This window comes from Diadema setosum, chromosome 1 (genome assembly GCF_964275005.1).
Source record: "Diadema setosum chromosome 1, eeDiaSeto1, whole genome shotgun sequence".
Taxonomy (NCBI): domain Eukaryota; kingdom Metazoa; phylum Echinodermata; class Echinoidea; order Diadematoida; family Diadematidae; genus Diadema; species Diadema setosum.
Genome location: NC_092685.1, coordinates 42,323,365 through 42,349,950, shown reverse-complemented (window position 1 = coordinate 42,349,950; position 26,586 = coordinate 42,323,365). Strand labels below are relative to the sequence as shown.

Here is a 26,586-nt window from a genome sequence, read left to right as displayed (position 1 = left end):
AAGCTATCAATGCAGTAATATTTGTAATTTCATTGTTTCATCGTTTCTGTCTGTTTTACAGAGTCACTTTGCCAAATCTCAAGAAGTTGAGAAGAAGCTTGCGAAGAAGAGTCACACGGTGACCTACATCATCAACCTGAAGTGCACTTACATTGACACCACCATCATAGAGACGACAGTGTCCAACCTGGATGTTCGCTTACAGGTAAGAGTCCCTCTCAAGTGTTTTCATCTGGACGCTATGGATGCAAGTCCCTGGGACCCCTGTCCTAATGGAGGTTCTTTCCAAAACTTTTTCGCCAGTATGATATTTCACTTGTTATTCAAAACATACACATTATTCAAAAGATTTCACTGTTTAAAAAGTTGCAGGACACAACATTGAACTGGTTTCTCTCCATCTATTCAGTTGATTAATGTTTTAATGAGAAGAGAGGATTATGTTTCATGTTTTTTCTAAGTAATAAATATTTGTGCAATGCCTTGCTGTTTGTTTGTACTAACACTCTTTAGAAAACATGTTTCAGTATGTTTCAGGTGTCAGTCTTTTGTGACATGTCATTGCTGTACTTCATTAACTTTTGCACTGAACCCAACATCTCCTCTCTTTTTTGTTACTTTCCTTTTGTGCACTGACAAAAGAACTGTCTGAGCAAAGAGCAGGAGTTTGAATCCAGGCTCTCAGCAGAAACAGATAGTTGGTCCAAGTTTGAGATGCAAGAGGCTGAGCTCAAGAAGTGGTTATCTCTTGCTGAGAGACAGCTGAGAGACACCCAAGGCACGCCGAGCCAGCAGCTCGACCGAACAAAGGTGAGGAAAATCAAATGTAACTTGAAAATATTTCAGATTTGAATGTAAATGTCGTAATTTGTAGTGATATCACTTCCCTCCAAATATTGTATATTTAAATCTAAATCTTTGGCATGTTACACATATTCAAATTAATGAAATTCTTGTGTTGAGGTGTTTCTATTGCGAGTGATTAATTGTTTTTTGTCATGTTGATTGATTCATTTTTTTATATCATGGCCACTAGTAAACAGCGATTAATTCGGTGCTTATATTTACATTGATGTAGGGCAATTTGTCAGTCAGATGCAATATGAACATGCAGTACCTGCTGCAGATTCAAATCTTGCCTGAGTATGTATGTCCTTGATTTTTTTTTTTCTTTTATCATGGCTACTACTAAACAGTGATTAATTCTTTTCAGTGGACTGTCATTGGGTAAATTTTATTATTACAGAAGTTACTCTGCCTTACTTTTAAATTGCTTGGTCTTATTGTTTTCTTGTTTAATTGCAATTGTAACAGTAAAAATATGCTAGAGACTTTATATTTCTTTTGCCAGTGGATAGATATACCTACAGAGACTCTTTGCATGATACCTCATGAAACCAAATAACAATAAACTCTTTCCTTTGCCCTTGGCAGGCAATGTTTGGTGACAGTAAACCGCCAGTCATGGAGAAGTTCTTGGAAGCATCCCAGAGCCTGCTCCACAACCTGCCCGCATCCAAGAGACAGGAAGTACAGAGGAGAATGGACTTACTCCAAGAGAGACACCAGGTGAGCTATAGCCATAGAGCTACCCAGAGAGACCTCTACCTTGTGTGAGTCCTGTGTGCAAACTTGCACTCCTGGTATGGCAAGGGGAAAGTACATGGAAATCATGGTTCCTTCAAGTTTGCATTGAGACTGCCTGGGTTGACATTTTTGGTAGTATCTATGGTTTGAAACAACTACTTACGAGCATAATACATCCCTCTGGATTAGACCATAGCATGGTGTGCATCAGAACCCCCCCCCCCAATCATCCATCTTGTAGCTGGTAGCACCCAGTTAGAGCTAAGAAGGGGAGACAATTTCAAGATACCATTTTGCGCACAGTTTGACTGATTAATGAATTAAATTAATTTAGTTTTATGTGACCACCATTAAAAAAAAACAACAACAAAGTGATTGCTCTATAAGGCACAATTGTGGGACCAATGGCTTTAAGTCCCCTTCAAAGAACGAGGCAATCAGGTGCCTTTCCCAGGGATACAACCACTGCAGCCAAGGGACTTAAGCCAAGAACATTGTGATTTATAATCTATGGTCTTATCCACTGAACCATAGCGGGGCATACCATGTGAGTACCAATTTAGTTGAACTCAGACTACATCATCTGTATAGTCCATGAGGTCAAATTACGGGCTTCCACATCCTCATGCAACAAAATACATGATGCAAGCAGTATGATTTTCTGTCTCTATCTGTAAACACAGGCCGTCTGTACCGAGGCCCCGATCAGAATCCACAGACTCCAGTTCCAGGAGGTGCAGGCCCAGCTGTCGGACCAGCTGAAGGCTGCAGAGTCCCAGCTGGCCAGAGAGAGGCAGACCCTGAAGGCAGGCCAGGCCCCAGAAGAGGTCTTGGCACAACACCAGGTTGGAACTAAAGATGTCTTGTCATAACATTGATTTCATATAGTGGATTGATGTTTCATTCTCAGATATTCTTAAGCCCTCTCAGAGCCATTGATATGAAATTCTCTCGACAAGTTACAGTGTATATAGCATGCTGAACATACTATTCATTTTGTTATGATGGATTTATTTTCACAAATTTTGCAAGTCAGCTTATATGATTATGTGAAAGTAAGAACACTACACCAAAGTACTGGTTCTTGTTGCACAAATACAGTACATACTGTATATGCCATATATTTCATGAGTCTAAATTTTCGCGAATCAGGACTTCCCGACAATTTCGCGAGTGGTTAAATTCGCGATCGTGAGTCCTGTTTCGCGAGTGGTTAAATTCGCGATCGTGAGTCCTGTGCTGAACGGAGAAATGTATACGCGTACGTCACATTCATATCGGCATTAGAGTCAATATTTTCGCGTGTTTTTAATTTCGCGAATAGCAGCTGACTCGCGAAATTCGCGAAAATAAAAACCTCGCGAAATATTCGGTGTATACAGTAGTCATCCCCAAGGTGGGAGATTGCTTCCAGAAAATGGATAATGCCTCATACTTATTTGTCATTCCATTCCTGTAGCTCTTGATTGCAGATATTTCCAGTCCATAATCACAAAATATTAATATTCAATGCAGAAATTCAAAGTATCTAACTAGTGTCCACATCTAAGCTAACTAGGATCTCTTGATTTTCATGCTCAACATCACAGGAGTTCTTCCAAAAGTCCAACACGCTCACGACGATGGCTGGACAAGTCCAAGTCCTGGAGACCATCCGGGACCAAGCTTCCAAGACAAGGCCGCAGGATGCCCAGGTTATGGACAAGGCTTGCCAGGAGACTAAGCAGAGGTTCCAGAGAGCACTGCAAGATGCGGAGAGTCTGGAAAGAAGACTGCAACTTGCACCCAAGAGATGGCAGCAGTATGAAGAAGAGTAAGATGATGAATTCACTTTTATTTGCTTGTGTTTTATCGTATGTAGAGATTTAACCAGTTTCACACTCCTCTACAGTTTTCCCTTTGGCAGTGATTTGGAAAAAAGAAATCCCCATTTCACTGCCAAATCAGTCTCAAATTGTTTCCCACGCTTCATACACAGATATACGGTGAAACCACAAATTTTTGCATTCATAAAACTTTGTGAATTTCTTGAGGAGCCACATATATTCACAAAATTGTGTGTGCACACAATGCATTGAATGACAGTAGGGATTCAGCCGACAGCTCCAATTTGCGAAAGTTTTATGCTATAAATGTTTCTGCTTTTACAGCAGTCTTTTTGTCTCTGCTTTGAATTTTTTCAGTTGAGACTGTGTTCCGCATTTCTTTTCTATTTTGTGCTATTTCCTGCAGTATTGGAAGAGTGAAACAATGTACTGAAGAGGTCCAGCAAGTCTTTCAAGATCTGGAACAGGCTGATCAAGTTGCAGATTTAGATGAGATGGTTGCCAAGTCCAAGGTAAATTTATTGCTATTAAGTGCAATAGATGAAATGAATTCTTGTCGGTTGAGTCTGGTTAGGAAAAAAACCAACTGCTTTTTGGATGTGTCTTGGCTAGTAACATAAATAAGTAAATTGTAGTACCGGTACTTACCATACATAGCACACTTCTTGAATCACAAACTTTACAAATGAAAATGAATAACTCAGATGCACATTAAAGTTACTTCTGGTCAACTTATATCTAAAGAAATGGTGTCTAGTCAAAATCCAAACAAAAACTCTATGATGCATGTGTGTGTGTGTGGGGGGGGGGGGGGGGAGGGGTGAAGAGGATGTGTCTTTTCTGAAGTAAATTTTTGTTGAGACAGAGTTTTCAGGAAGTTGAATGTGAGAGAACGTGATTGCTCTCTTTATGTTTAAAGGATTCACTGCAAGCCAGCGACTCGTCCCAGAAGGTCCTAGCCAGGCTCGGTGAGGACCTCAATGAAATCAGCCAGGACACGCCCATGGAGAAGATTCGGCAGGAGTCCGCACGTCTCGCTGCCCTCTCCGACCGCCTGTCCTCCCAGAAGGCCCTGCTCGAGGAAGCGGTTGCCACGACGCCCGTCAGACGGGAGTGGCTGACGTGCAGGGATGACGTCACAGAGTTGTTAGGAAAAGTTGATGGTCTGAGCAAAGAAGGGAAGAGACATACCTCCTGGGAGGATAGCAGGACACTCCAAGAGTGCTTCGCCAAACAGGAGGTGAGCTATGTTGTCATGGTAACATTGTGATGTTCTCTAGGCTTTGTTTAAAATCAGAAGATTTAGTGATAATTTGATATACCCTAGAGGGTAACACTGAGTGAATTTGATGTGGAATAATGTGAAAAACTAATTATTTTTGTGCAAGTTTCATATTTCAATGTTATGCTGTGTCTTTAGAAGTATAAACTTCTACATCTGTTATCTGTTACCTTTGAATTTTGTCACCAATGTTAAATATCAAACATTTGTAGACAGCTGTGAAATTTCTTTGCAGTGATTGTAGTGATAATAAGTCTTCATTGTCAAATCTTATGTATGTCCTTTGAAAGATTTTTAATTTTTCACCTAATTCAATGTAGAATATTCAGCTTCAGTTTTCAGATATTTGGATATCTGATAGCAGATTGATAAGATGTATGTACCTCACTCTTCTCGTTTTTAAAAGAAGTGTTAGACTGATCATTTTAAACATTCTTCAAATGAGGATTGTATTGTTACTGTATTTTGTCTCGACACCGTGTAGGCTGTGCTTGATAGAGTTGAGGAGCTCCAGCCTACTGTCAGGAAACAGGTTGAAAAGGGAAAGACTCTGGGAAAGGATCCAAAGTGTCCAAGATTTGTCAGCCACCTGACCATCACTCTGGAGCAAGAGTGGAGAAAAGTGGTCGTGGACACCAAAGACAGACTACAGAAGCAAGAGGTATATAATCTCTTCTATCATGCACTCTTAAAGATAGCATTCCAAGGATGTAGGAAGAATATTGACGTTCGATTAACTTTGTCAAATTTTGCTGTTTAGCAATACCAGATGCTATGTGATGCTGCCACAAAATCAAAACACTGTTGCATCATCAGACTTAAAGAAATGCAGCAGTTTGGACTCTTGGTATATCTCATGTTGATATCGGAGCAACAAAATATTTGTCAGCAAAAAAAAAATGACAAAAAGGCTTTTGTCTGATATGTGTCTTAGTTTCAACATTTTTGAAGGAGGCTAGAAAGAGATTTAATTGATGGTATTACTATGGAAAGAGATTCATCTTTTCCAACAGAACCTTTGGATGATTTCAGTGGATGTGATTTACACTACCTAAATAAAAATTTTGAAGATGCTTTGACCGCAGAATAAAAAAAAAATTATAGACTTTTACCTAGATTACCTTTTACATTTTTCAAGGTAGTATCAGAGTCCTCCAAAATGATGGAGATGATCTAGGTTTTCTTTGCTGCACCATGACAAAATAGAGTGTAGCAGGAATTCCTTCACATTCCTGACGACCATAACGAAAGTAGAGAAAAAAATGCTCTGCTTACAGAACCACTTTCCCTTTACTAATTCCCTAAGATTTTAATGTAGTGTTTCATTCATTTCCTCTTTCTATAGGAGTGCCTGAAATTAATGCAGGACTTTGAGACAGAGAAGAAAAGACTGGAAGAAGTAGTCTCCAAGTCTGAAACAGAGGCTACAAAGCCAGTTCCTCCCCCAACTCCAGGGAGGGAAGTCATAGAAGAGGAGGTCAAAAAATGCCAGGTGAGCAAACAAATTATATTTGATATTCAGCTAGTTTTCATTCATTTTGTTTCATCTATTCAAGTTCATTGATTGTTTTGATTTTTTTTCAATTTCTTTCCATCTCCAACAGAAACATACATATATGAAATGGTGCAGAGAGTGCATATGTTAACAGTAGAAAGTACATTAAAAAATCAAAATTATGTGGTCAATTAATAAGGAAGGTAAAAACATTTTTCATAATGATGTTCTATTCTGATGAAACTGGGTACGTTAAATTATTGTAGCCTGCACTCAATTAGTTGATGTTACACAAATGAATGGCTATGTCTACAGATCCCTCTCAGACTCATGCACATACAAATTTGTGTGCTCACATGCACCCACGTACGAAAAATTATACAAAGTAGTCGTGAAAAAATATCTTATGAAGAAGTCAGGTGATGTCATCGATTGATGATATCAAATGTTATAATGATGGATAAGTAATATTACATTATGTTTAGTACTTGTTGTAAAAACAAGACGTACTTCATCGGAATTGTTAGGTGCTGACCGTGTTCATCATGAGGTCCAGCTGATGAGTGTTTGTCTGTCTTCTTATTGATGACCATCCCACGATGGCATCTACACAGGTCGCTGTCACTTCTCACGCCAATGTCGAGCCCGCTCTTGCCAACCTGAGCAAACTCTCCAAGGAGCTGCAGCCGATATCGCCGGAAGCTGTGAGCCAGGCGATCCAGCGAGAAGTTGGTGCCTGTCAGAAGAGGTGCTATGAGGGAGGAAAGGGGCTGAAGACAAGACTAGAAAGGTGAACTTGCAGTTACACTTTGATATTCCAAAGGTTCATTATTCCAAAATTATATTGAACCAAAAATAAAATACAGTTTGTTGTTCTGAAGGATTTTTTTTTATTCAGAAAATGAAAAACGTTTTGCTGACAGGAAAGCAAATAAAGGTAGCATTTTTTTGTTTCCATTTCCGGATAGAGGAACCTTCCAAATAACAAACCTTATTTCATTTTCCAGACCAGAATAAAACAGAGTTTTAGAATTCAATCTGTACATCTCTGTTTTTATCTCAAGTTTACCAAAGGGTCTATATGTATCTCGGTGAGATGACATAAAAATCTTATCCATCATTCCAATCTTGTTTAATTACTCACTCTTATTTGAATTCTGCACATTAGACAATTATCTGGTAAACTTTTTTTCTCTCTTTTGTGTATTCATTCACCATGAGTGTTTTAGATGTAAGATGTTTTTGTTCTGTATTTACCCATTTGCTCAATATTCTTTTTAAATGATACAGCCTTGAGAAGCTGCTGACCAAATGGAGGGAGTATGAGGCAGATAAGGAGGCATTTGTGAGGTGGCTGGAGGCTGGGAGAGAAAGACTGGACATGGTCCAAGCTGCAGATGGTCCACCTGACCAGACATTCAACACTGCCAAGGTTAGATGGAACAATTCTGAGTTAATTTGTCTGGTTTGACTTCTCTTCATCGTTATTCTTCAGACACAGCAACAGATAAAATAATTACTGTAGGCCTATACGCCATTTATTTTGCGAGTCTACATGTAATTTGTTGCAAATCAAGTCTTCCGGACAATTATGTGAGTGGTTAAATCCTTGATCATGCAGTACGGCATTGTAAGCAGATATATACGCATACATGTCACATTCATGTCAAGGTCAGAGTTGATAACTTCACGTGTTGTTAAATTTGTGAATAGCGCTAGACTCATGAAATTCACGAAAAATAAAAGCTTTGCGAAATATATGGCATAAACGGTGATATGAAATGTTCCTAAATCTTGAATAGATTTTTTTGGAAGACACTTGCATCTCTTAAGTCACTAATTGGGGCAATGTTTGTGCATTCCAGTGAAGAATTGGTTCAGAAACTCTTCTAATCTTTTTGTTTTATTTGTTTGATTTCCTACGACCACAGGATGTTTTCTCTGAAATATTCGACAAGTACCCCAATCTGGAGAGCATGGAGGGTATGCTGCAGGAGCTGGTTTCTCCTTACCCCCGTTCTGTCGGGGTCCTGGTCCTCGAGTCGGACCTGGCCAGTCTCCAGACCCAGTGGGAGGAGCTGTGCGGCAGGGCCAGGGCCCTCAACGCCCAGCTGTCAGACCAGGTGTCCGAGTGGAACGCCTACCGCAGGTCGGTGCAGCAGCTTGTGCCTTGGCTGGATGGAGCCAAGGAAAGGCTGGACGCAGAGTCTGGGCAAAAGTTTGAGACGCTCGACAACGTTTGCCAACACATTGCCTCTGTGGAGGTATGAAAAGATATATATTTTTTTTTTTTTGGGGGGGGGGGTTCCTTCTGTATTCATCCAGTGTAACTGTAGTAGTGTAAACATGGAGTGTTTTGCACTATCAAATCTTTTGTGAATTTCACTCCCTACTGAAATGCCACAGAAATATCAACATGTAATTATTCATGTAGATATTAGAATATGAACAAACATAAGCAGCTGACATTCGTTGAAATTCGCTCAATGCAAAAAAAAAAAAAAAAAGAACACCATAATCTTTTACAAGTTTCCTTATCTACTGCTCATCTATTGTATCTCATATTTTTCTTAGGCATACTATATTAAAGATATCTATGTTAGATTATATATTACAGCTTAAAAAACCAAGGAGAATACTCTTTTTAATCAATGATGATGATGACTTCCTAAAAACAGAGGATGCTTTTGTGAATATGGAGTACAAAATACAAACTACATTACCTATTCTATTGCTGAGATTTTATCCCATAAGTAACCATTCAGCTTTACAAACAGTTACAGTAACCATCTGTCTTACTTTTCTGACCAAAGGCCTTGGAAAAGGAATTGGAGGAAAATCGGCCGATCATGAACAGCATCCGTGAATCGAGGATAAAGGATGAGGAGGGAGGAGAGGGTGATGACAGGGACTTGGAACCAAGATGGGCATCCCTGGAGGAGGGTCTTTCAAAGTGCCAAGCCCATCTGGATGGGATCGCATCCCTCTGGCGGCAGTACCTGGATACCAAGGACGAGATGCTGGGGTGGATGGAGGATGTCGAGAGGAGGATCGGTCGGGAGCGAGGGGAGACGGTCGGAAGCACACAGCAGCTGAAAGACAGATGTGAAGCTCTGAAGGTATGCAATCATGCATCCTTAACCCTTTGAATTCTGTACCAGGGACTTTGGACCGTGGGTACAACACTACGGGAATTTCTGTGCCCATCAGCACTCAGTGCATGCAAAGGATTATTGTATCTTTAGTAGCGTGAAAGGGCAAACATATCCTTTCCTAATGTGCCTGTAATTTCACAGTAGATATAAGATCCACAGTTTCCCCCTTCAAAGGTCAAAAACAATTCACCATTTCTTATGCAGTTCCTGTTGAACCAGTATGCTTCAGATAATGCAGAATTTTCTCTCACAAACTGCATTTCACACAGTGTTTTCATACACCTGTATTTTCTAAACATACAGATTTGCTGATTACATTACACAGTCCAGCTGATATATAGTCCTACTTTTTGTCATTCGAGATTGCATGCATATCCTACCAATCAAGGAATGGAGTTTATCTTCTTCTTTTTTTCTTTTGTTTGTTTAGAAATTGCAGTGACATGTTTTCGCAGACTACCAAGAGTAGCTTTGAATCCCAATCAAATGGTGAAAGAAAATGTTAGTGAAAGTTTGTCATGTGAAGAAAACAGTTTGGGTTGGATTTCAGGTCTTTCGTATCAGTATGAGTCAATGCGACTTGAAAAAACTAATGCAGATTTTGTGCAGTAATTACGTTTCTTTTATGACTTCAAGGGATTTACCAACATCTTTTTAACATACATGACTTCATTCTGTTGTGTGTGCTTTTGTTTTCCATTCAGAACTTGTCATCAGAGTGCAAGGCCCAAGCCCCCAAAGTGGAGCAGGTCCTGAGGTTGAACCAGGCCCTGCGAGAGCACTGCCTGCCGGCCGGTGCCGAGAAGCTCTCCTCAGAGGCTGACCACATCAAGACAGAGTACGAGAGACTGAGCCGGATGCCAGTAGATAGGACTAAGCAGCTGGAGGAGATCCTGGCCGAGAGGCAGCGATTCTCGGAGAGGCTGAGCTCCCTGCACGATGCGATCTGCCGACAAGAGAAGGCCCTGGGAACCCAGAGAAACATTGAGAGGGAAGAGATGAAGGAGCTGCTACCAGTTCTGAAGGTGAGATCCAGTGACCCTTTCCTTCAAGTAAAAAGTAAGATAGGAGTGAGAAAAACTTGGGAAGAATGTAAAAGCAAATCATATATAGCATTTTTAGAAGTGAACAGCAATCACATCTATACCCTTGTCAGTATGATGTCGTGTGAAGAGGAGGATGTTTATAGGAGTCACACGGATCTAGCAAATAATTTGGATTGGAGCAGACAGAATTTTTGAGAAAATTATAGAAATTGCTCTGTGAAATTACTTAAAACTATCTTCAGTCCATTTTTAATTCTGAGGGTGAAGAAGGAATATGAAGGAAGAAAATGTTACCAAAAAAAAATAAAAAATGTTGCATGGATCACAGATATTTTGACTAGAAGATTACAGATTCATATAATCCAGTAAGTTATACAACAGACATGAATCAGTATTCTCTAGTGCGCAGGTTGAGAGATTGTTAATCTAGTCTGGCAAATTCTGTAATGTCACATCAATGGATTCTGTAGTATATTCCGTGTACGGTGATATTTTGTGTTACAAACCCTATTAATTTGTATACAAGTGGACAAATCAGCAGTGAAAATGGGATTCCATCGGGAGTCGAACCTGAGACATCCAGATTGCTAGACTGGTGGTCATACATTCAAGAGTGTTTTGTATTAATTGCAGCTTTGGGTTAAATAGCAATTTTCAGAAGGAGATTATAGTTTGATGTGAGATCCACCAGGGTAATCACACACACACACAATACTTTTTTGGGTGATTGACATATGCAGAAGCAAGACGCAGAGTTGTCAGAGGCGACCCAAGACCTTACGAGCATCACGACCGACCTAGAGCCCACCTGCAGGTCATGTGACTCTGGGGAGGCTCTGGCTCTGTCCCATCAGGTGACTGCTGCCGGCAAACAGCTGGAGAAGGTGCAGGAGGTGGTCACCAGGAGAATCACATACTTCCAGTTCTACATTCAATTTGAGGAGATCCAGTACGAGGTGCTCAGTAGGTGAGTTTCGGATTAGTGATGAGGACCAAAAAGTCCACACTGCAATTCCGGGAAGATTATTGCTGGGTAATTAGATGAGTAATGAAACACCAAGTGGGATGCTTGCATGAAACAGCCAAACCTTAAAGGGATCGTATAGTTTTGGTTGAGACCTAACTTCAGGTTTCTAACATTTTTTGGTGAGATAATGAGGAACCTCTTATGAAATATGAAAGAGCATGTAATTACGTACAAGAGGGATTCAATGTTTATTTGATGAAAATTGCCTTTGAAATGGCTGAGATATCCAAAACAGAGCAATCCTAATAAAAGGTCGGACCTAACTTTTATTAGGATCGCTTTGATTTGATGAAAATTGGTTTTGAAACGACTGAGATATCCAAAACAGAGCAATCCTAATAAAAGGTGGAACCCAACTTTTGTTAGGATTGCTTTGTTTTACTTTGTTTTTGGATGTCTCAGCCATTCCAGAACTGATTTTCATCTAGTAAACTTTGTATTCCTCTTAGGATGGTATACTCAGTATTATTTTATAAGTGGTTTCTTGGTATCTCGCAAAAAGTTGAAAGCCCAATCTTCATCTCCACCAATATTATACCATCCCTATAAGTGATTGTGAATAGGTTTGGAGCTGATGTACAATTGCATCCCAGATATACATGTCACTTGAACATGATCCTACCAGGAGGTATACATTGTGATAGATATTAAAAATATTTGCCTGGCCTTGCATATTTCTTCTGTTATGCAGATTCCAGAAAGCTCAACCAGTACTCACCAAAGATGACCCTACCTCTACAGAGCTCGCCCAAGAGCTAGACCAGCTACAGGCCCTGGTTCCAGTCCTGGACCAATGGAGAGACAAGACCCATGAGATGGACCAGCTAGCCAAGGACTCTGGTCTCAGCCTCAAACCGTCAGTCTCCTACCAGGATTCGGCCCGTCAGGCTCAGAGCCCATCGAAGCCACAGTCACCACCTACGGCCTTGGTCAGCACTGACCATCAACAGCTGGTGTCCACTCATGGCCAGCTGGTCAGTGAGATCAAGAGCAAGCTGGACCGGGTGACAGACAAAACACAGAAGATGAAGGAGTTTGAGGAGAGGCGGAGACATCTGGCTCAGTGCCTGGATGACCTGCAAAAGAAGCTAGCCAAAGAGACTGAGGTGTCCAGGAAAAAAGACCTAGAACCACTGGCTAGGTCATATGAGGTAAGATCTCCAAATGTTGAATTCAGAATGACCTCATTCAACCATCAGCTTCAAACTAGTGTTTCATTGCAGTTATTGTGATATTTAAGCAAAATATGTTATATCTGGTATCACAGTTCAAGCAAGAATTGAATCCATTTGTTGTGACACACTTAAGGTTTGAGTTATTTGTAGTATATACCTCAGATGTTCCTGTTGTATTCATTATGGATTTTACATTTGAGTCTCATTGCACACGTTTTTGTAAAGTCTTCTATTTATGAAAGACTTCAGATGAAGTTTGAGTCTATTTGACATCACACACTAAAGATTTCCTTCAAATATTCCTCCTACTCTTCAGTCTTGAGTATGCTTGTCATGACACACTAAAAAAAAAAAAAAAATGATTATGTGCTTCAAGTCTGAATTTGATTCTGAATGGAATAGAATATATATGCAACTCAAGGTTAGTATTGTTATACCTACATATTTCTGTAAATATTTTGATTTGCTGCCAATATTATTAGTAGGAGATAGCTGCAGACATGTGCTGTAGAACAGCATAAGTTTGCTGTCAAAAGTTGAAATTCAAACAGGACACTTTCTTATTTTACAGAAAATGTGCAAATTACAATATAGGCCTTCAGTCTGTCAGTACAACCTTGCCCACATTTCATTGCTCTTTGCTTGGGGAATGCTTTCATATGTTTGTTTGTTTGTTTGTTTGTTTGTTTGTTTGTTTGTTTTTTGCAAGGACCAATAATCTGAGATGTGCTGCAAGTTTAATTTTTTGTCTTTATTCATTGTTATCTTGGATCAGGACTGCCAGAAGGAGCTGGCAAGACATCGTACAGACCTGGATCGCATCACTAGGCTTGGCATCGAACTCGTGGAGATGGATCCTAAGCTCACAGCATCAATTGAGCCACAGGTGTGTAAATCAGTACCGAGAGTACTTTGGAGAGTACTCTTCAAATTTAACTCTTTTTTTCTCTGTTGTGTTGTTGTTTAATCACAACTTACATTAGAATGTAATGTATTATAGTAAAATGAATAGATGTACTTTCAAGGTATGCAAAATTAATGACATTATAGTATTCTTATAGTTTGTGCTGTTACCTAGCAACCAGCATCAACCCGATGAAGGTTGGATCGGCAAGAGCAGCTCGTTCAAAGTTTCAAACTACAGCTTGCATCAGTTTTGCATCATAATCACTTAATGCAGACTGACTCAGGAAGAGTGGAGTTTTTGGTTCTAGATTACACTTTTGTGCAGTTTGGTTGAATTGTGCTGTTGCCTAGCAACCCATATCACCTTTCTCCGATGCAGGTCAACTCTGTGAGAGAGGAGTGGAACCGCACAGATGACCAGGTATCCAACACGGCGAAATGCACCCATGCGTGTATCAACTTGTGGGAGGAAATGGACAGATCCCAGCCTAGGTTGCAGGAGGTTGTGAAGAAGGCAGAAGATGTTTGCAGGCAGCCAATCAGGTGTAGCAACAAAGACGAGGCAGATCATCTCCTCAGACTACATGAGGTTAGAAATTTGTCAAAAGAGCGATTAATGGCATGACTGTGAGTCTCTGAAATGTGTGACATTTGTGGGAGACAGGCGTCTTTGTGTGTGTGTCAGCTTTATTCTTGTTTGCTATAAATCCTGTATTTGTGCTCAGCATTATTTTTCAATTCTCATATTTTAGAATAGATGAAATTGATGTTTATGGAAATGGCTTGGCTTAGACATATACCTATTGTATACAACCTGTGTTACCTCAAGTTGACTGAGCAAGAGCAAGAATTTTCAGGTTTAGAATGACAGTATTAATAAATATTGCTGTTACCTAGCAACCCATCATCATTATCATTACAGTGCAGCAAAAAGTAGCATAATAATAAAGAAATTCTTGCAGTGCAGTTGAATATATAGCCATTAGCTTTCTGTGCAGAACGAATGTTTTAATTAGTATCATTATCTTTCTCTGATAAAAGTTGTGGTACCTCAAGCTAAATGTAAAATAAAATTTATTTCTAAACCTGTGTGACAGAGTGCCTTGTCTGAAGTTGATGCGGCGAAGGAACCAGCCCAGCACCTTGCACAGTCTGCCCAGCAACTTGCCAACCTCCTCCCCAAGATCACCAACCGACCCGCAACCTCCTCCCCAGTGCAGCCAGCCCTGCGGGAGGTCCAGGAGCTTCCGCCGCGACTGGACGGACTGTCGGGCGAGCTGGAGAAGAGGCGCGCCCAGCTGAGGAGGGGCCGGGAGTTGTGGGAGGTGGTGAGCGAGAGGGAGAAGAAGCTGAACTCCTGGCTGGGACTCTCCAAGATGGCCCTGGAGAGGATGCCGGAGAGAATGGACGACAGCGATGGCGACGAGGCCAAGACAAACTTGCAGAAGTTCAAGGTCAGTTGTAAATTCCATACCCATCTTTAAGATTGATGCCTGGAAACGACCATCCACGTACACCAGACATTTCGAATTAGATGCGATGAAATGCTTTTAATATGTGTGGAATCTGGAGCTTGTGGATATTTTGATCCAATCTGGTCTGATGCATGGTCGAGAAGGATTCATACATATGCAGAACATTGCTTCAGAATATGATATTACGATCTTAAACTTTTGGTCAGATTATATAGATCATGGTAATCCACATCTTGTCCTGTATCCCATCAATCAACCAAAATTTGATGTTTGTTGTACTTTGTTATGCAATATATTCCTTTTAGTTGGAGGGGAATGTCATTATTTCTGATGAAACATGTGTGGGTATGTGTACATACAATACAGAGAGAAATGTCATTCTAATGCATCTTTTAATGAAAAGATGTTAACCCTAGTTGCTTTAATCACAAATTGCCTTAGCACGTAGCCATTGTCTTATCTTTCTTAGAAATATTTTTTTTTTGTGCTTACACCCAGGATGAGGCGTTAGACCATGAGAATGACCTCCAATCCCTGGCTGCCAGCCTTGCGGAACTGAAATCACTGAACCTCGACGAACCCATTCCTGTCGCTGAGGAAACCTTCAAGAAAGTAGAGGCTGAATTTGTGCAGGCAAAGCAGGTGAGCTAACATGTTTTTTACTTTATACTTGTCATGCATTGATGCCAAGGATGTTTCTGTGAGACTGAAATATAGAAACAAAATCACATAACAGTGATTTTGTCATCAGCCGTTTGTGATACCACATAGAGACTCCAACTCTCCCAACTTAGGTGGGAGATCTCTCGCCTTTAGGTCATTTCCCAAAGTCTCCAACTTGAATGTGAATTTCTTCTCTCAAGCTGCGTGCATGTCTCCTCGTGTAACATATACTGTACTCCCCTGCCTAAAATTTATCTTCCTCTCACCCAACTTTAATTTTGTCATCTATATGTTTAAAAATAAGGCTAAGATTATCATAAGACCGGAATGCATCTTCAATCCTAGAGCTTTAAGGAGTCTTAAGCGCACCCTGGATCCCTGCCACAAGAAATGTCGCAAGAAATCCGGCTCATTATGTGCGTAGCTATATATGCGCGCATAATATTGCTCATAAAATTGTGCACATGTTCGCATGATCAGTGTCTCCAGTGTGCTAGGGGGCCCAGGCAGGAGAATGAACCATTGAAGAGATGCTTAGGGTTGGAATCTCTGCATATACAGTTGAACCTCTCTTATCCAGCCTCCCTTTATCCGGATCTCTCTATTATACGGACGCAATCTCGCCGTGATTTTTTAAATAATTACGGGAGGAAAGGGGGATTCCCAACTCAATCTAACAATGGCGACCTACAGTCAACTTTGCCGAGTACGGTTTATTTTCAAGATCTACTTGATACATTTCTTAATAATTATTTTGGTAAATCATTCCAAGAATTTATAAAAGAAAATGATTTCATTCTTGCAAACACGAACCTCTATTTTGGGGTCTCTTACTGAGTGTAACAATGAAAAGGTTGCAGAATACACATTACTACATGTGGTACTACAATGGGCTACATCAGTACATGTGTATGTATATGTACATGTATAAAGCATTGAGTCTCCCGTATCCGGCCAAATCCCTTATCCGGATGAGCCCCGGTCCCGACTTGTCCGGATACGAGAGGTTCAACTGTAGTACCAAATAGAAAAAAAAATATAACATGGATGTTGCAATGTAAGTTTGAAGCTTATCATAGGAATCCTTGTCAGTTTTTATGTTGCCCTTTAGATTCACTTTCAGTTCACATTTTCTCTTTCCTCTTGCTGTAGACTGCCATGGAGGCTGAGACCAACTTGAGCGAGTTCTCCAATCAGACGTCGGCACTGAGGGCCAAACTGGCTGACCTGTTGTCATGGTTACAGGAGCGAGATGCTGAAGTGGAGGAGGCGAGGCACCCCTCTGTCCCCAAGGAGCAGCTGGTACGGAACCACAAGCAGTGTCAGGTATGTCATTCTTCAAGTAGATATAGCATGGATACATTTGTGGTGTTCATTTTGTGTGAATTGTACGAGCATCGGTTTGCAGATATTCCCAATTTTTGCAATATTTTGCCAAATGAACTTTTCTTCCGGTCAGTAGAGTATTTGCAATTTATGCAATGATTCAACCTATAAAGTGTTCTTTGAATTAGTAGAGTATTACCAATATCTATGACAATTCTGCTGATTAGTGGAATGAGAAATGATGCTTTTCCTCTTTTCTCTCGCTTACATGACTGCTTGAAGAGGCAGGCATGACTGTGTGTGACACTTAGGACTTGACTTCTTACATATATGAAGTATTGTTTTGAGCCTATTGATAATATGTTCAAAACTCTGCAATTTTAAAGAGCCTTATTTAAACCTATAAAAGATGATTTTTTTTTTTGATGGATAAAACAAATTCAAATTTGAATAGGATATCATTTTCAGTAGCACATTTTTTTTTGTGGATACAATAGAAAAGAAATCAGTATCTTGCAAAAATATATAAACATAGGTCCTACATATATATATAAATATATATGACATTATTTGTTCAAACCCATCATACTACATGAATCTTTTGCAAATGTTTGAACAATATTATTTCATGACATGTATACTTTGTACTATGTTTTGATTTTCGTTGATTGGAAATAAACTATGATTGGAAATATCATTGAAAAAGAGCATAGAATATGCAGGGTCAGATGTCTATACACTTGTATACCATGTTTGGTCGTTGTTACAGACCGTGGATGCTCAGCTGAAGGAGAAACAGTCTGATGTTGATGACTTGGTGAAGCAAGTGTCCGCTGTGAAGGAGAGATTCCCCATGGCGAACACAGCTTCCCTCCAGAAATCACTTGAGGCAGTGCTTGGCCAACACCAGAGCACACAGAAGTCGAGCCAAGAGGTCAGTTCTTTCCTGATGAGAAGTTTTCTGTGGCTAGAGAGTGCCTGACATAATAGCCGCGTTCAAACACTGGAATTATCAGTTTTTGCATTGCGATGCGAAAATAGATCTTATCCTATACCACTGTATGCATAAAGCAAAAACGAACAAACAAATAAACAAACAAACAAACAAACCAAGAACACATACACATACAAAAATGATAAAAATATCATGCGGCTTTAAACTGGAGTGCTTTGAGTCTTTAGACTGTGCACGCCTTAACAATGACTGAAGCATGACCCTATGCACCCTCGGGAGTGTGCAGACCTAGTGTGGCAAGTTGCATTATGGGATTTCAACAACAACAACAAAAAAATAGTGATTTCTTTGTGTGCTGTTACACGCATGACAGGGGCTAGGTATGATTTTTTTTTTTTTTTTTTTTTTCATTGAACATTAAGAATTCAACATTATTGTCTTGGTGGTCATATGCTAAAGTGATATGGTTTATATATGTTCCTGGTAGAGTTGTAAAAGTAATTTTCCTTGTAAAGAGAATGGGTGTTCACAGTATTTCATTACATGATCTTACTGAGGATTTTTAAGCAAGAAATAGTAAAGTGATGTGCCCATAATTATATAATGCAGGTAATTTTGAGGTATTCAGTCTTAATTTTGCAGTGGGATGTATGTATATCATACTGTCTTTTATTGCAATCACTAGGTTCAAGAGAACATTGCGGCCATACTGCAAGAAGATTTCCAGAAAGCACACAAGGATATGACATCATGGCTGGATGCGGCCGAAGCAACACTTGGACACTCCACGTCAACAGAGGGCAGTCTGGATGAACTGAAAGCGAAGCACAGTGCAATAAAAGTAAGTAGGCCACATCACAGCTTATGATTCTAGTAGTCATCCCAAGCTGATAAGTATCATCCTCCTACTCTGCAAAGTCCTTTACCTAACCATACCCCCCCCCCCAAAAAAAAGGGCAAAATATATCAAAACAGAAAGTACAAAGTGATATCTAATTGCATTAACATCTGGATGATGCTGAACTATATATTTATTTCCAAGGAAGCTTTATCATCAATTATCCTGTGTTAGAAACTATGCTATGAACATATTGACATAATACACTTTACATACATACATATATTTTTTATGAGTTTATTCTAATTTTAAGACAATGATGGGCATTTTTGAAAACAAGTTGTGTCTTTGGATTCCAGTACACGTTATTTATTCATATACTCTCCTTTAATGTTAAACTTAGGTACTATTGTACCTGCTGAAGCTTGAGAGCTAAGACTATGGATGAATTATTTCATCCATGCACAGGCTTTGCAATCCAGTCTCTTTGAGGGTAAGCAACTTCTGGAGGCAGCCCAGGCCAGCACCTCCCACCTCACCAAGGTACTGCCATGTGACCAGCAAGCCTCCCCCAACCAGACCACGACGGACCTGGCTGACCGGTACGCTTCTCTGGCCGCTCTGTCTGCAGCCAAGGAGAGGGACCTTGCCCACAGCGTGGACGTCCTGGCACAGTACGAGACTTGCGCAAAGGAGGTCAGCGCGAGACTGGACAAGACCAAGGAAGAGACAGAAGGCTTGTCCAAGCCGTGTAAATCACCAGACGATATCAAGAAACAGTTGTCTAAGGTTGAGGTAGGGACAGCTAGTCTCACTTCAAGATGCATTGTAGTCTGTTTTTAGGATACACAGCAGATTCTGAAACTGAATAAAGAGCCAACTTTTTTTAGCAATTGAATACTGTTTATTGGGGTTAATTTTAAGTAGAGAAATGTGCCAATGTAGGGAATGGCACACATAATTGAATAATTATTGATTGGAAGTCGTCTACTCTGAGAAAGTATTATCCAATTCCATCAGCATATAGGCCGTAGTAAGATTAAAACTTAGAAATTACTAAACTTTGAATTTCCCACAATATGAATTTCACCCTCAGAATTAATTTCTAATTCTACTCTGAGAGTGTGGCCACATTTATTAGGCACATGATCATTTGAACTTTCCTACTAATGAAATGTATGATGATGTCATTTCTATATTGTAACACCTGTTGCATGATAAAGAAAACCAGATATTGTTGTCATTAATATTGACAAGCATTAAAATTAGGTAATTTGTGTGATTGTCCTGCTCTTCATCTGAACTTTCATGAATGATATCTATGCTTACATATCACAGGCTTTGCTCAGTAAACTGAATGACCAACGTCCAGTCATGGATGACCTTCTTGCCAAGACCGCAGCTGCGTGTGAGGCGGTGGACAGTCCTTCCATCCCCCAGCATGCTTCAGACATCAACCAGACATACCAGGATCTTATCAACCAGCTTGAGGTTTGTCCACAACATTCTTCTTTGTTTGGTTGATTGATTTATTTCTGGCCGCATAGTTTTCTGTTTACTTTTGTATCAAGTGCATTATTTCTGAACCTTTTGAGGAGATGTTCCAGGAGAAAGAGTCTCCCTTGGAATGGGGAAGCATCTTTTTTTGTATTGAGCAAAATATGCTGCTGTTTCTGCAAGATAGACATATATGTACAGCATCCGATTATGTCACTCTTGTCATTGGAGGATCACAATTAGAATATTTTTTGATAATCATCAGATACCTTTTCCTTGAAGGTGCGGTGAATGGATCTAAATCATTTGCATTACTTTATGGCAAAAAGTGAATTCTTTGGATACGTCTTGTTTATGAAAGTGTTTATTTGGATGATCAGCGCAAGATATTTGTGGAATAAATCACCATGGTGACCAGAGAAGCTTATATTGACTGACTCAGTCTCCATTTTGCACCTTCTCCAAACACCAGGAGCTGCAGCGCCAACTACAGGCCAGCTGCGACTCTGGGGGCCGGCTGCAGGGGATCCAGGAGGAGGTGAGGAGACAGCTCCAGCAGGCAGAGGCAGCATCCACCAGCTGCCTGGATCCAGCTGGAGACAGGAACGTGTGTGAGGACAAACTTCAGGCCATCAAGGTAACAATGATGATAATAATAGTTGGTATTTTTAGAGCGCCTTTTCCACTGGATACAAAGCGCTGTGAGATGTCATCCCTGGTTGCCATAGGAGAAAAAATACATACAAATAACCATGCAGTGACAGTACAAGTCCCGTGCATGTATCGGGATATCAATATTACATAAGAGGTCTTGGCAGTGGTTACCTTCAAAACTGTCATTTGTGTAGTGATGCATTTTCGTAGATATACACTGTTTAATTACCCTCTGATGAATGAACCCATTTATTGCAAAAAGTGGGTGTGTCATGTGCAAACTCTTTTGGGGGAGTTGAATATTCAAATGGCAGTGGATTAACTTTCTGTATGGAAGATATGTCCCTGTCTCATAAATGGTTTTTGTAGACTATTTTTTTTTTTCAGAATGAGTCATTTCAAATGATAATGCAATGACTAGAAATGGGAAAGTTTTGTGTATTTGCGTGTATGTACTCGTGAAATCAAAAAAACCTCATCTCATTCTAATTTTGTGAATTATAGAGTTACAATTAAAAGTGTAAAAACACATAATAATCTAGAAGTTGATGCTTGACATTGCTAGTGTGATTTGCTTACTGTTTGCAAAGGCAAAGGGAAGTTTCATTATACTTTGTTTCTACATGTAGTTGCTAGGATATGCAAATCGTTACTGTTCACTCAATTTTTCTTTCACATTTCATATTTATCCAAATATTGAATTGTATGTGCATCTCTCACATACAAAACTAAAGAACAGGAGGACTGAATGTCTAAATATAGCATTTATAAACAATTAAGTGCTGAATCACTTTTTACTTCCAGCTTTCGCTGCAATAAATCCGTTCTTTGTCAAACTGGTGAAGCTCTGATTTATTGGATTTTTTTTCTTTATTACTTCAGGCACTTGAAGAGAAGAAACAGAAGTGCCAAGAGAAGCTGATAGAAGCACAAAACATCCTCCCCGCAATGGCACCCTACTTGTCACCTGCTGGCCAAGAGGCCTTGAAGGAGCAGACAGCAGCCCTACAGAGGGAGGTCGACAACCTGGCAGAACAGCTCGATCGAGGCAGACATGATGTGGAGAAGAGCGTCTCTGATTGGACACAGTATGAGGAATGTCTGGCCCGTGTCAATGAGTGGCTGGCCAGCACAGATGCCGCGGTAGACCGAGCTGCTGAGCTTAGGGACACACTCGACAACAAGCACGACCATCTTGCTCAATCTAAGGTAGTGTATCTTGTGTGTTTGTGTCTGTCTGTCTGTCTCTCTGTCTGTCTGAATATTTGTGTAACTGTATCTTGGTTTCTGTGTTGCAGTTTTTATTTCTGTACATTTCTAGGGAATAACAGGATTGTATTCAGAGTTGAACAAACATCAGCATGAAATATCTTACACAAATACCAATGCAGTGTTTAAGTATCATTAAAAAATTAATGATAAACTAATGAAACATATCATTCAGAGGGAAACATATAAATGTATACATTGTGCATACGTGTTGATACATACAGACAAATTGTACATATATTTACACGTAAATATATACATGTATGTTTACCAAAGTAGAACAATTCATTCCACAAAATTATCGGTTTGTCAAAGGTGTGCCTTATATTTTGTCGACTCCTGTACTGGGTATTCCATGTTATATATCTGAAATATTTGTTGATATGAATCTATCTCAAATCTGCAGACACTACAAGAGGACATTGAGAAGCAAGTCTCTGTCCTAGATGATCTTAGGAGCAAGGCTGAAGCGCTAACCTCATCCAACTCTCCGGACGTGAAGGAGCAGATTGAGGGTCAGCTCTCTCAGGCTACACACAAGCTCAATTCGGCCACAAACAGGCTCAAGGTATATGCTCCATGCATTCCATGCATTCCATGCATTCCCAGTATGATATGATATATCATTATATACATCATCATAATGGTGAAACACAAGGCATAAAATGGACACATTTATAGTTGAAAAGTGGTGCTTTCATGTCTTTGCATACATTGCCACATTGTCTATTGTTTCAGCTACAAACTGTAGTTGTCTTGAGTGTTCAACAGCAATTGAACATTGTCTGACAGCAAACAAACGGCTGTGCGTAACAGGTAGAAAATTATCAGAAACTTTCAATTAGTTCAAAGGATGTGAGCCATGAATTAATTAGTGAAACTTTCATTCAAACTTTTGTTGATGAACCTCCCACTTGCGACTGACTGATAGAACAACTTTCCTTTGTCATTCAACATTGGGGACAGTGAACTAATGAGCAGCAAACTGACTCAGAAGGTAGAAAGTCTGCCTTACAATCAAGAGGTTAAAAGTTATAGGCCGAGGGACAGCAGATGAACTGGTATTGTGTCATCACGCCATCCCCTCGTACCCCTCTATTAACGGGCAAAACACTCATCCCCCGCGGTGGATGTAAAAGGAAAGTCTTATGTGATAGAGTCAAAACCTAAACACGAGAAATTGTCTTTCACTTTTCATTAGGAGCAGAGTAAGATCAGGTGAAGTGATCTGTTTTATGTACCTCCAGGAAGCAGGTGAACAATACCATCCATTTATCCATCTCTTCATCCATTCATCTGTTCATCCTCAAGTGCTTAGTACTAGCCAGCAAATAGTATTACACAGGGACGTTCAGCCAAATGAAGGGAAAAGTGAATCGATGTTGTTACAACTGTATTGGGATGGAGTTATGATCTGTCATTTTCAGTTGTTGACCCCTTATCCTGTAGAGGTTAATGATGACCTGGATTTTATGCCCCTGATATTTTTTGCCTCTTTGCAGGACTTGGTGAACAACCAGGAAAAAGCTGTGGAGGATCACGAGAATTTTGATTCCTCCGTCAAAGAACTTTCACAGCTGATGTCTTCCATTGACCACAGTCTCACCCAGCTTGGTAGGGTACCCGATGATAAGCAGGCGGTGGAAGAGGCTTTGAAGAGGGTGCAGGTAAAAGATTGTGATTACTGGGAGAAATTGTACCCATAGATATTGTTAAAAAGATTTAAAAAAAAACATAAAAGCTTTTAGATATTTTGTCCTTCTTTAGAAGATACAAGATACATACTGCTTCCTTTCTGAATAGTAAATGTATATTGCGGAAAGCAAAGAAAGAATGCAATGAAATATTATTGTGGTTCCTAGACGATTTGGTAAGACCAGAAGTGATCCATCTCCCCCCCCCCCCCCCCATGAATTTGGTCTTCCATACCATCTACACTATTAGTGTAACTGGCCCTTTGTTATCTCCCTGCAAATTTGATATCTACTGTAGATATAAAGATAGCAGTAAGTTTCATCACAAGTAAACATGGCTTCATTCCTCTCTTCAGTTGCATATGTACATGTTCTCACACTCACACTCACACACACGCCCACACCCCCCCCCCCCCACACACACACATACATCAGAATGTACAATTTTTAGTTCTTGATGTTCATTATCATGATATTGTAGGAGCTCACTTTCAAAATGAAAATCAAGCATGATTCATTCACACGATTTATTTTTTAAAACAAATTTTTCAAATGTTTTGTAATAACTCATGTGACAATATTTTCCTAAATATTTTAATATTTTCCATGTACATCAATCTGTTGATATTGTCATGCTACAGTATACTTCATGGGATTGCAAAATTCACAAAATGTCCACACTGTGAAATTCCACATTGACAGTAGATAATAAGACAGTTGTCATACTTTCAAACTTGTTAATCAAAGGCTCTGAAGACTCAAATACCAGTCGGTCAAGACTTGATCCACAAGGTGGACGAGAGGGCTCGAGCCACGCTGGCCTCCACCACAGCCCCCGGCCAGCCGGCCATCAAGGACCAGGTGCTGTCGGTCAGGGATGGCTGGAATGCCATGGTGACCCGACTGACCAATGAGGAGGCCGCCCTGGCTGGACGGCTGGGCGGCTGGAACGAGTACGACGGGCTGATGGATGGGTTGGAGAGGTGGTTAGGGGAAGCAGAGGAGACCTTGAAGGAGACTGGCAGACCAAGAGAGGACTTGGAAGGGAAGAGAGAGGCGGTGGAGCAGTGCAAGGTGTGTAATAATTCTCATCCTCAAATAACCCAGTTGGGAGTTACATTCTGAGCATGAGCAGATAAAGGTCATCTGAGAGAAATGGCATGATGAGACACAAAAGTTGTATTGAGCAAAATCATGGACAGCGCATGAATGGTTTCTTAATGTTGCAGTTAAACATTTTGGAATATAAAAGGAGAGCTTGTTAACATAAAGACACGTTGATTGTGTAGATGGGTGATATATCTATCTCTGCAGCTGTTTTTCAAAATTTGTGGTCAATGAACCATCACTACCAGCTAACTTGTCTATTTGTCGAGCTTGTAGATATATTTCTTTTATCAAGTTGATATTTGCAATACTTTGTGCTTTACAACGATTGCTCACATCCTGCTAGTGTTGCAGGTGGAGACGCATTTAAGGTGAATAATTGATTAAGAAGGGGAAAAACAAGCTTTTTCAATGCAAAAAGTAAAGTAAATTTTTCGCTATTGAAATACACTTTCAATTTCTCAAGTGCCAAGAACAAACAACAGCATTCAATAGCTTAAGCATAAGATTATTTCAGTATGTTTAAGTAATTGCTACAGCAAGTAATATATTTCAAGAAATGTCATATGCATTGTACTGCCTCTGCAAATATGACCAGAACTTATTTCATTGAACAGCTTTTTCCAAACATTATGAAGACATAGTTGAGATCAATCCAGGTATTATGCATTATCAAAAATATGTTTCTCTAAAATTTGTGGCACTGTTCTGTAATACAGTGTTGTTGAATTCTTATCGCTTTTTTGAAAGAAAAGTTGGCACCAACAAAACATCATCTTTTTGATCGCTTTTCATTCTCCAGGGTTTGAAGTCAGACATTGCCAGTCGCTCGCCTCAGACTAAGGTTCTAGCCGAGAAAGCGTCCAAGCTGAGTAACAAGAAGGAGATTGCTCGGGCCAAGGAAGTGATTAACAGATTCAGGAAGCTGCACACAGAGACAAATGTGAGCAGCACCATAGTTTTCTCTCATCATGTTTCAGTGTGTCTGCAAGTTTTCTCTGATACTTTAATGCATCCCTTATAGTATTGTCCATACTGTAAAACCAGAATCATTCATGACAGGAAACTTTTGACAAGGTAGCGGCCTTTTTTTGTGGCATGAAGGTGATTGACAAATTTAACTCGAATTATCCGTAATTGTTTTCATCAACAGTTTTAGCATTGCTGATACAGTTAAGTAGTGATGAATAATTCATCACCAGTTTTCCTGCTCTGGTCACGTGTTTAAATAGAAATCTGTGCATATATTTTCTTGACAGTATTTCCAGTGACCTGTAGGTAAGAATTTGCATGATATGCAGTCATAACTTCATATTATTCCTTTTCATATGTCACTACACCATTGACCTGGATACCTTTGTAAAAGGTTAGTGGAGAATATGAAGTGTAATCTAGTAATTTTATTGTCTGCACCACATAGTGTTAATTTTTATTCACAACATGTTATGACATTTACTCAAAAGGTAGTTCCTGACCTCTTGATAAACCATTTTATAAATATTTTTGAGTAAATAGAATTGTTTCTATTTATTTATAATCTGTTTCTCTTCCTTGTTAAGGCAAAGGAAGAGGCTCTGCAGAAAATTGTTGATGAGCACCAGACATACCA

General features: G+C 39.9%; 2 protein-coding genes across 2 annotated transcripts in view; both read left to right on the top strand.

Moving 5' to 3' along the window:
* Window positions 1–6,750, top strand: part of LOC140237717 (nesprin-1-like) — a 46,040-nt gene extending 39,290 nt beyond the window's left edge. The window contains exons 19-28 of the mRNA XM_072317677.1: window positions 62–205; window positions 643–810; window positions 1,435–1,569; window positions 2,271–2,432; window positions 3,177–3,400; window positions 3,820–3,925; window positions 4,333–4,653; window positions 5,180–5,356; window positions 6,041–6,187; window positions 6,718–6,750. Of these exons, the coding sequence (XP_072173778.1) occupies window positions 62–205; window positions 643–810; window positions 1,435–1,569; window positions 2,271–2,432; window positions 3,177–3,400; window positions 3,820–3,925; window positions 4,333–4,653; window positions 5,180–5,356; window positions 6,041–6,187; window positions 6,718–6,750 (1,617 nt within the window). The remainder of the gene's footprint in view (window positions 1–61; window positions 206–642; window positions 811–1,434; window positions 1,570–2,270; window positions 2,433–3,176; window positions 3,401–3,819; window positions 3,926–4,332; window positions 4,654–5,179; window positions 5,357–6,040; window positions 6,188–6,717) is intronic.
* Window positions 6,751–6,789: 39 nt separating this feature from the next.
* On the top strand, window positions 6,790–26,403 carry LOC140237610 (nesprin-1-like). The gene is made up of 23 exons (XM_072317573.1): window positions 6,790–6,980; window positions 7,481–7,622; window positions 8,122–8,454; window positions 9,004–9,309; window positions 10,050–10,370; window positions 11,132–11,358; window positions 12,110–12,569; window positions 13,369–13,479; window positions 13,879–14,088; window positions 14,597–14,953; window positions 15,473–15,616; window positions 16,790–16,963; window positions 17,733–17,897; window positions 18,604–18,759; window positions 19,225–19,551; window positions 20,095–20,247; window positions 20,726–20,890; window positions 21,790–22,116; window positions 22,583–22,744; window positions 23,679–23,843; window positions 24,618–24,944; window positions 25,780–25,920; window positions 26,398–26,403. The coding sequence occupies exons 1-23, from the start codon at window positions 6,790–6,792 to the stop codon at window positions 26,401–26,403; spliced, it is 5,070 nt and encodes a 1,689-aa protein (XP_072173674.1).
* Window positions 26,404–26,586: the final 183 nt, after the last annotated feature.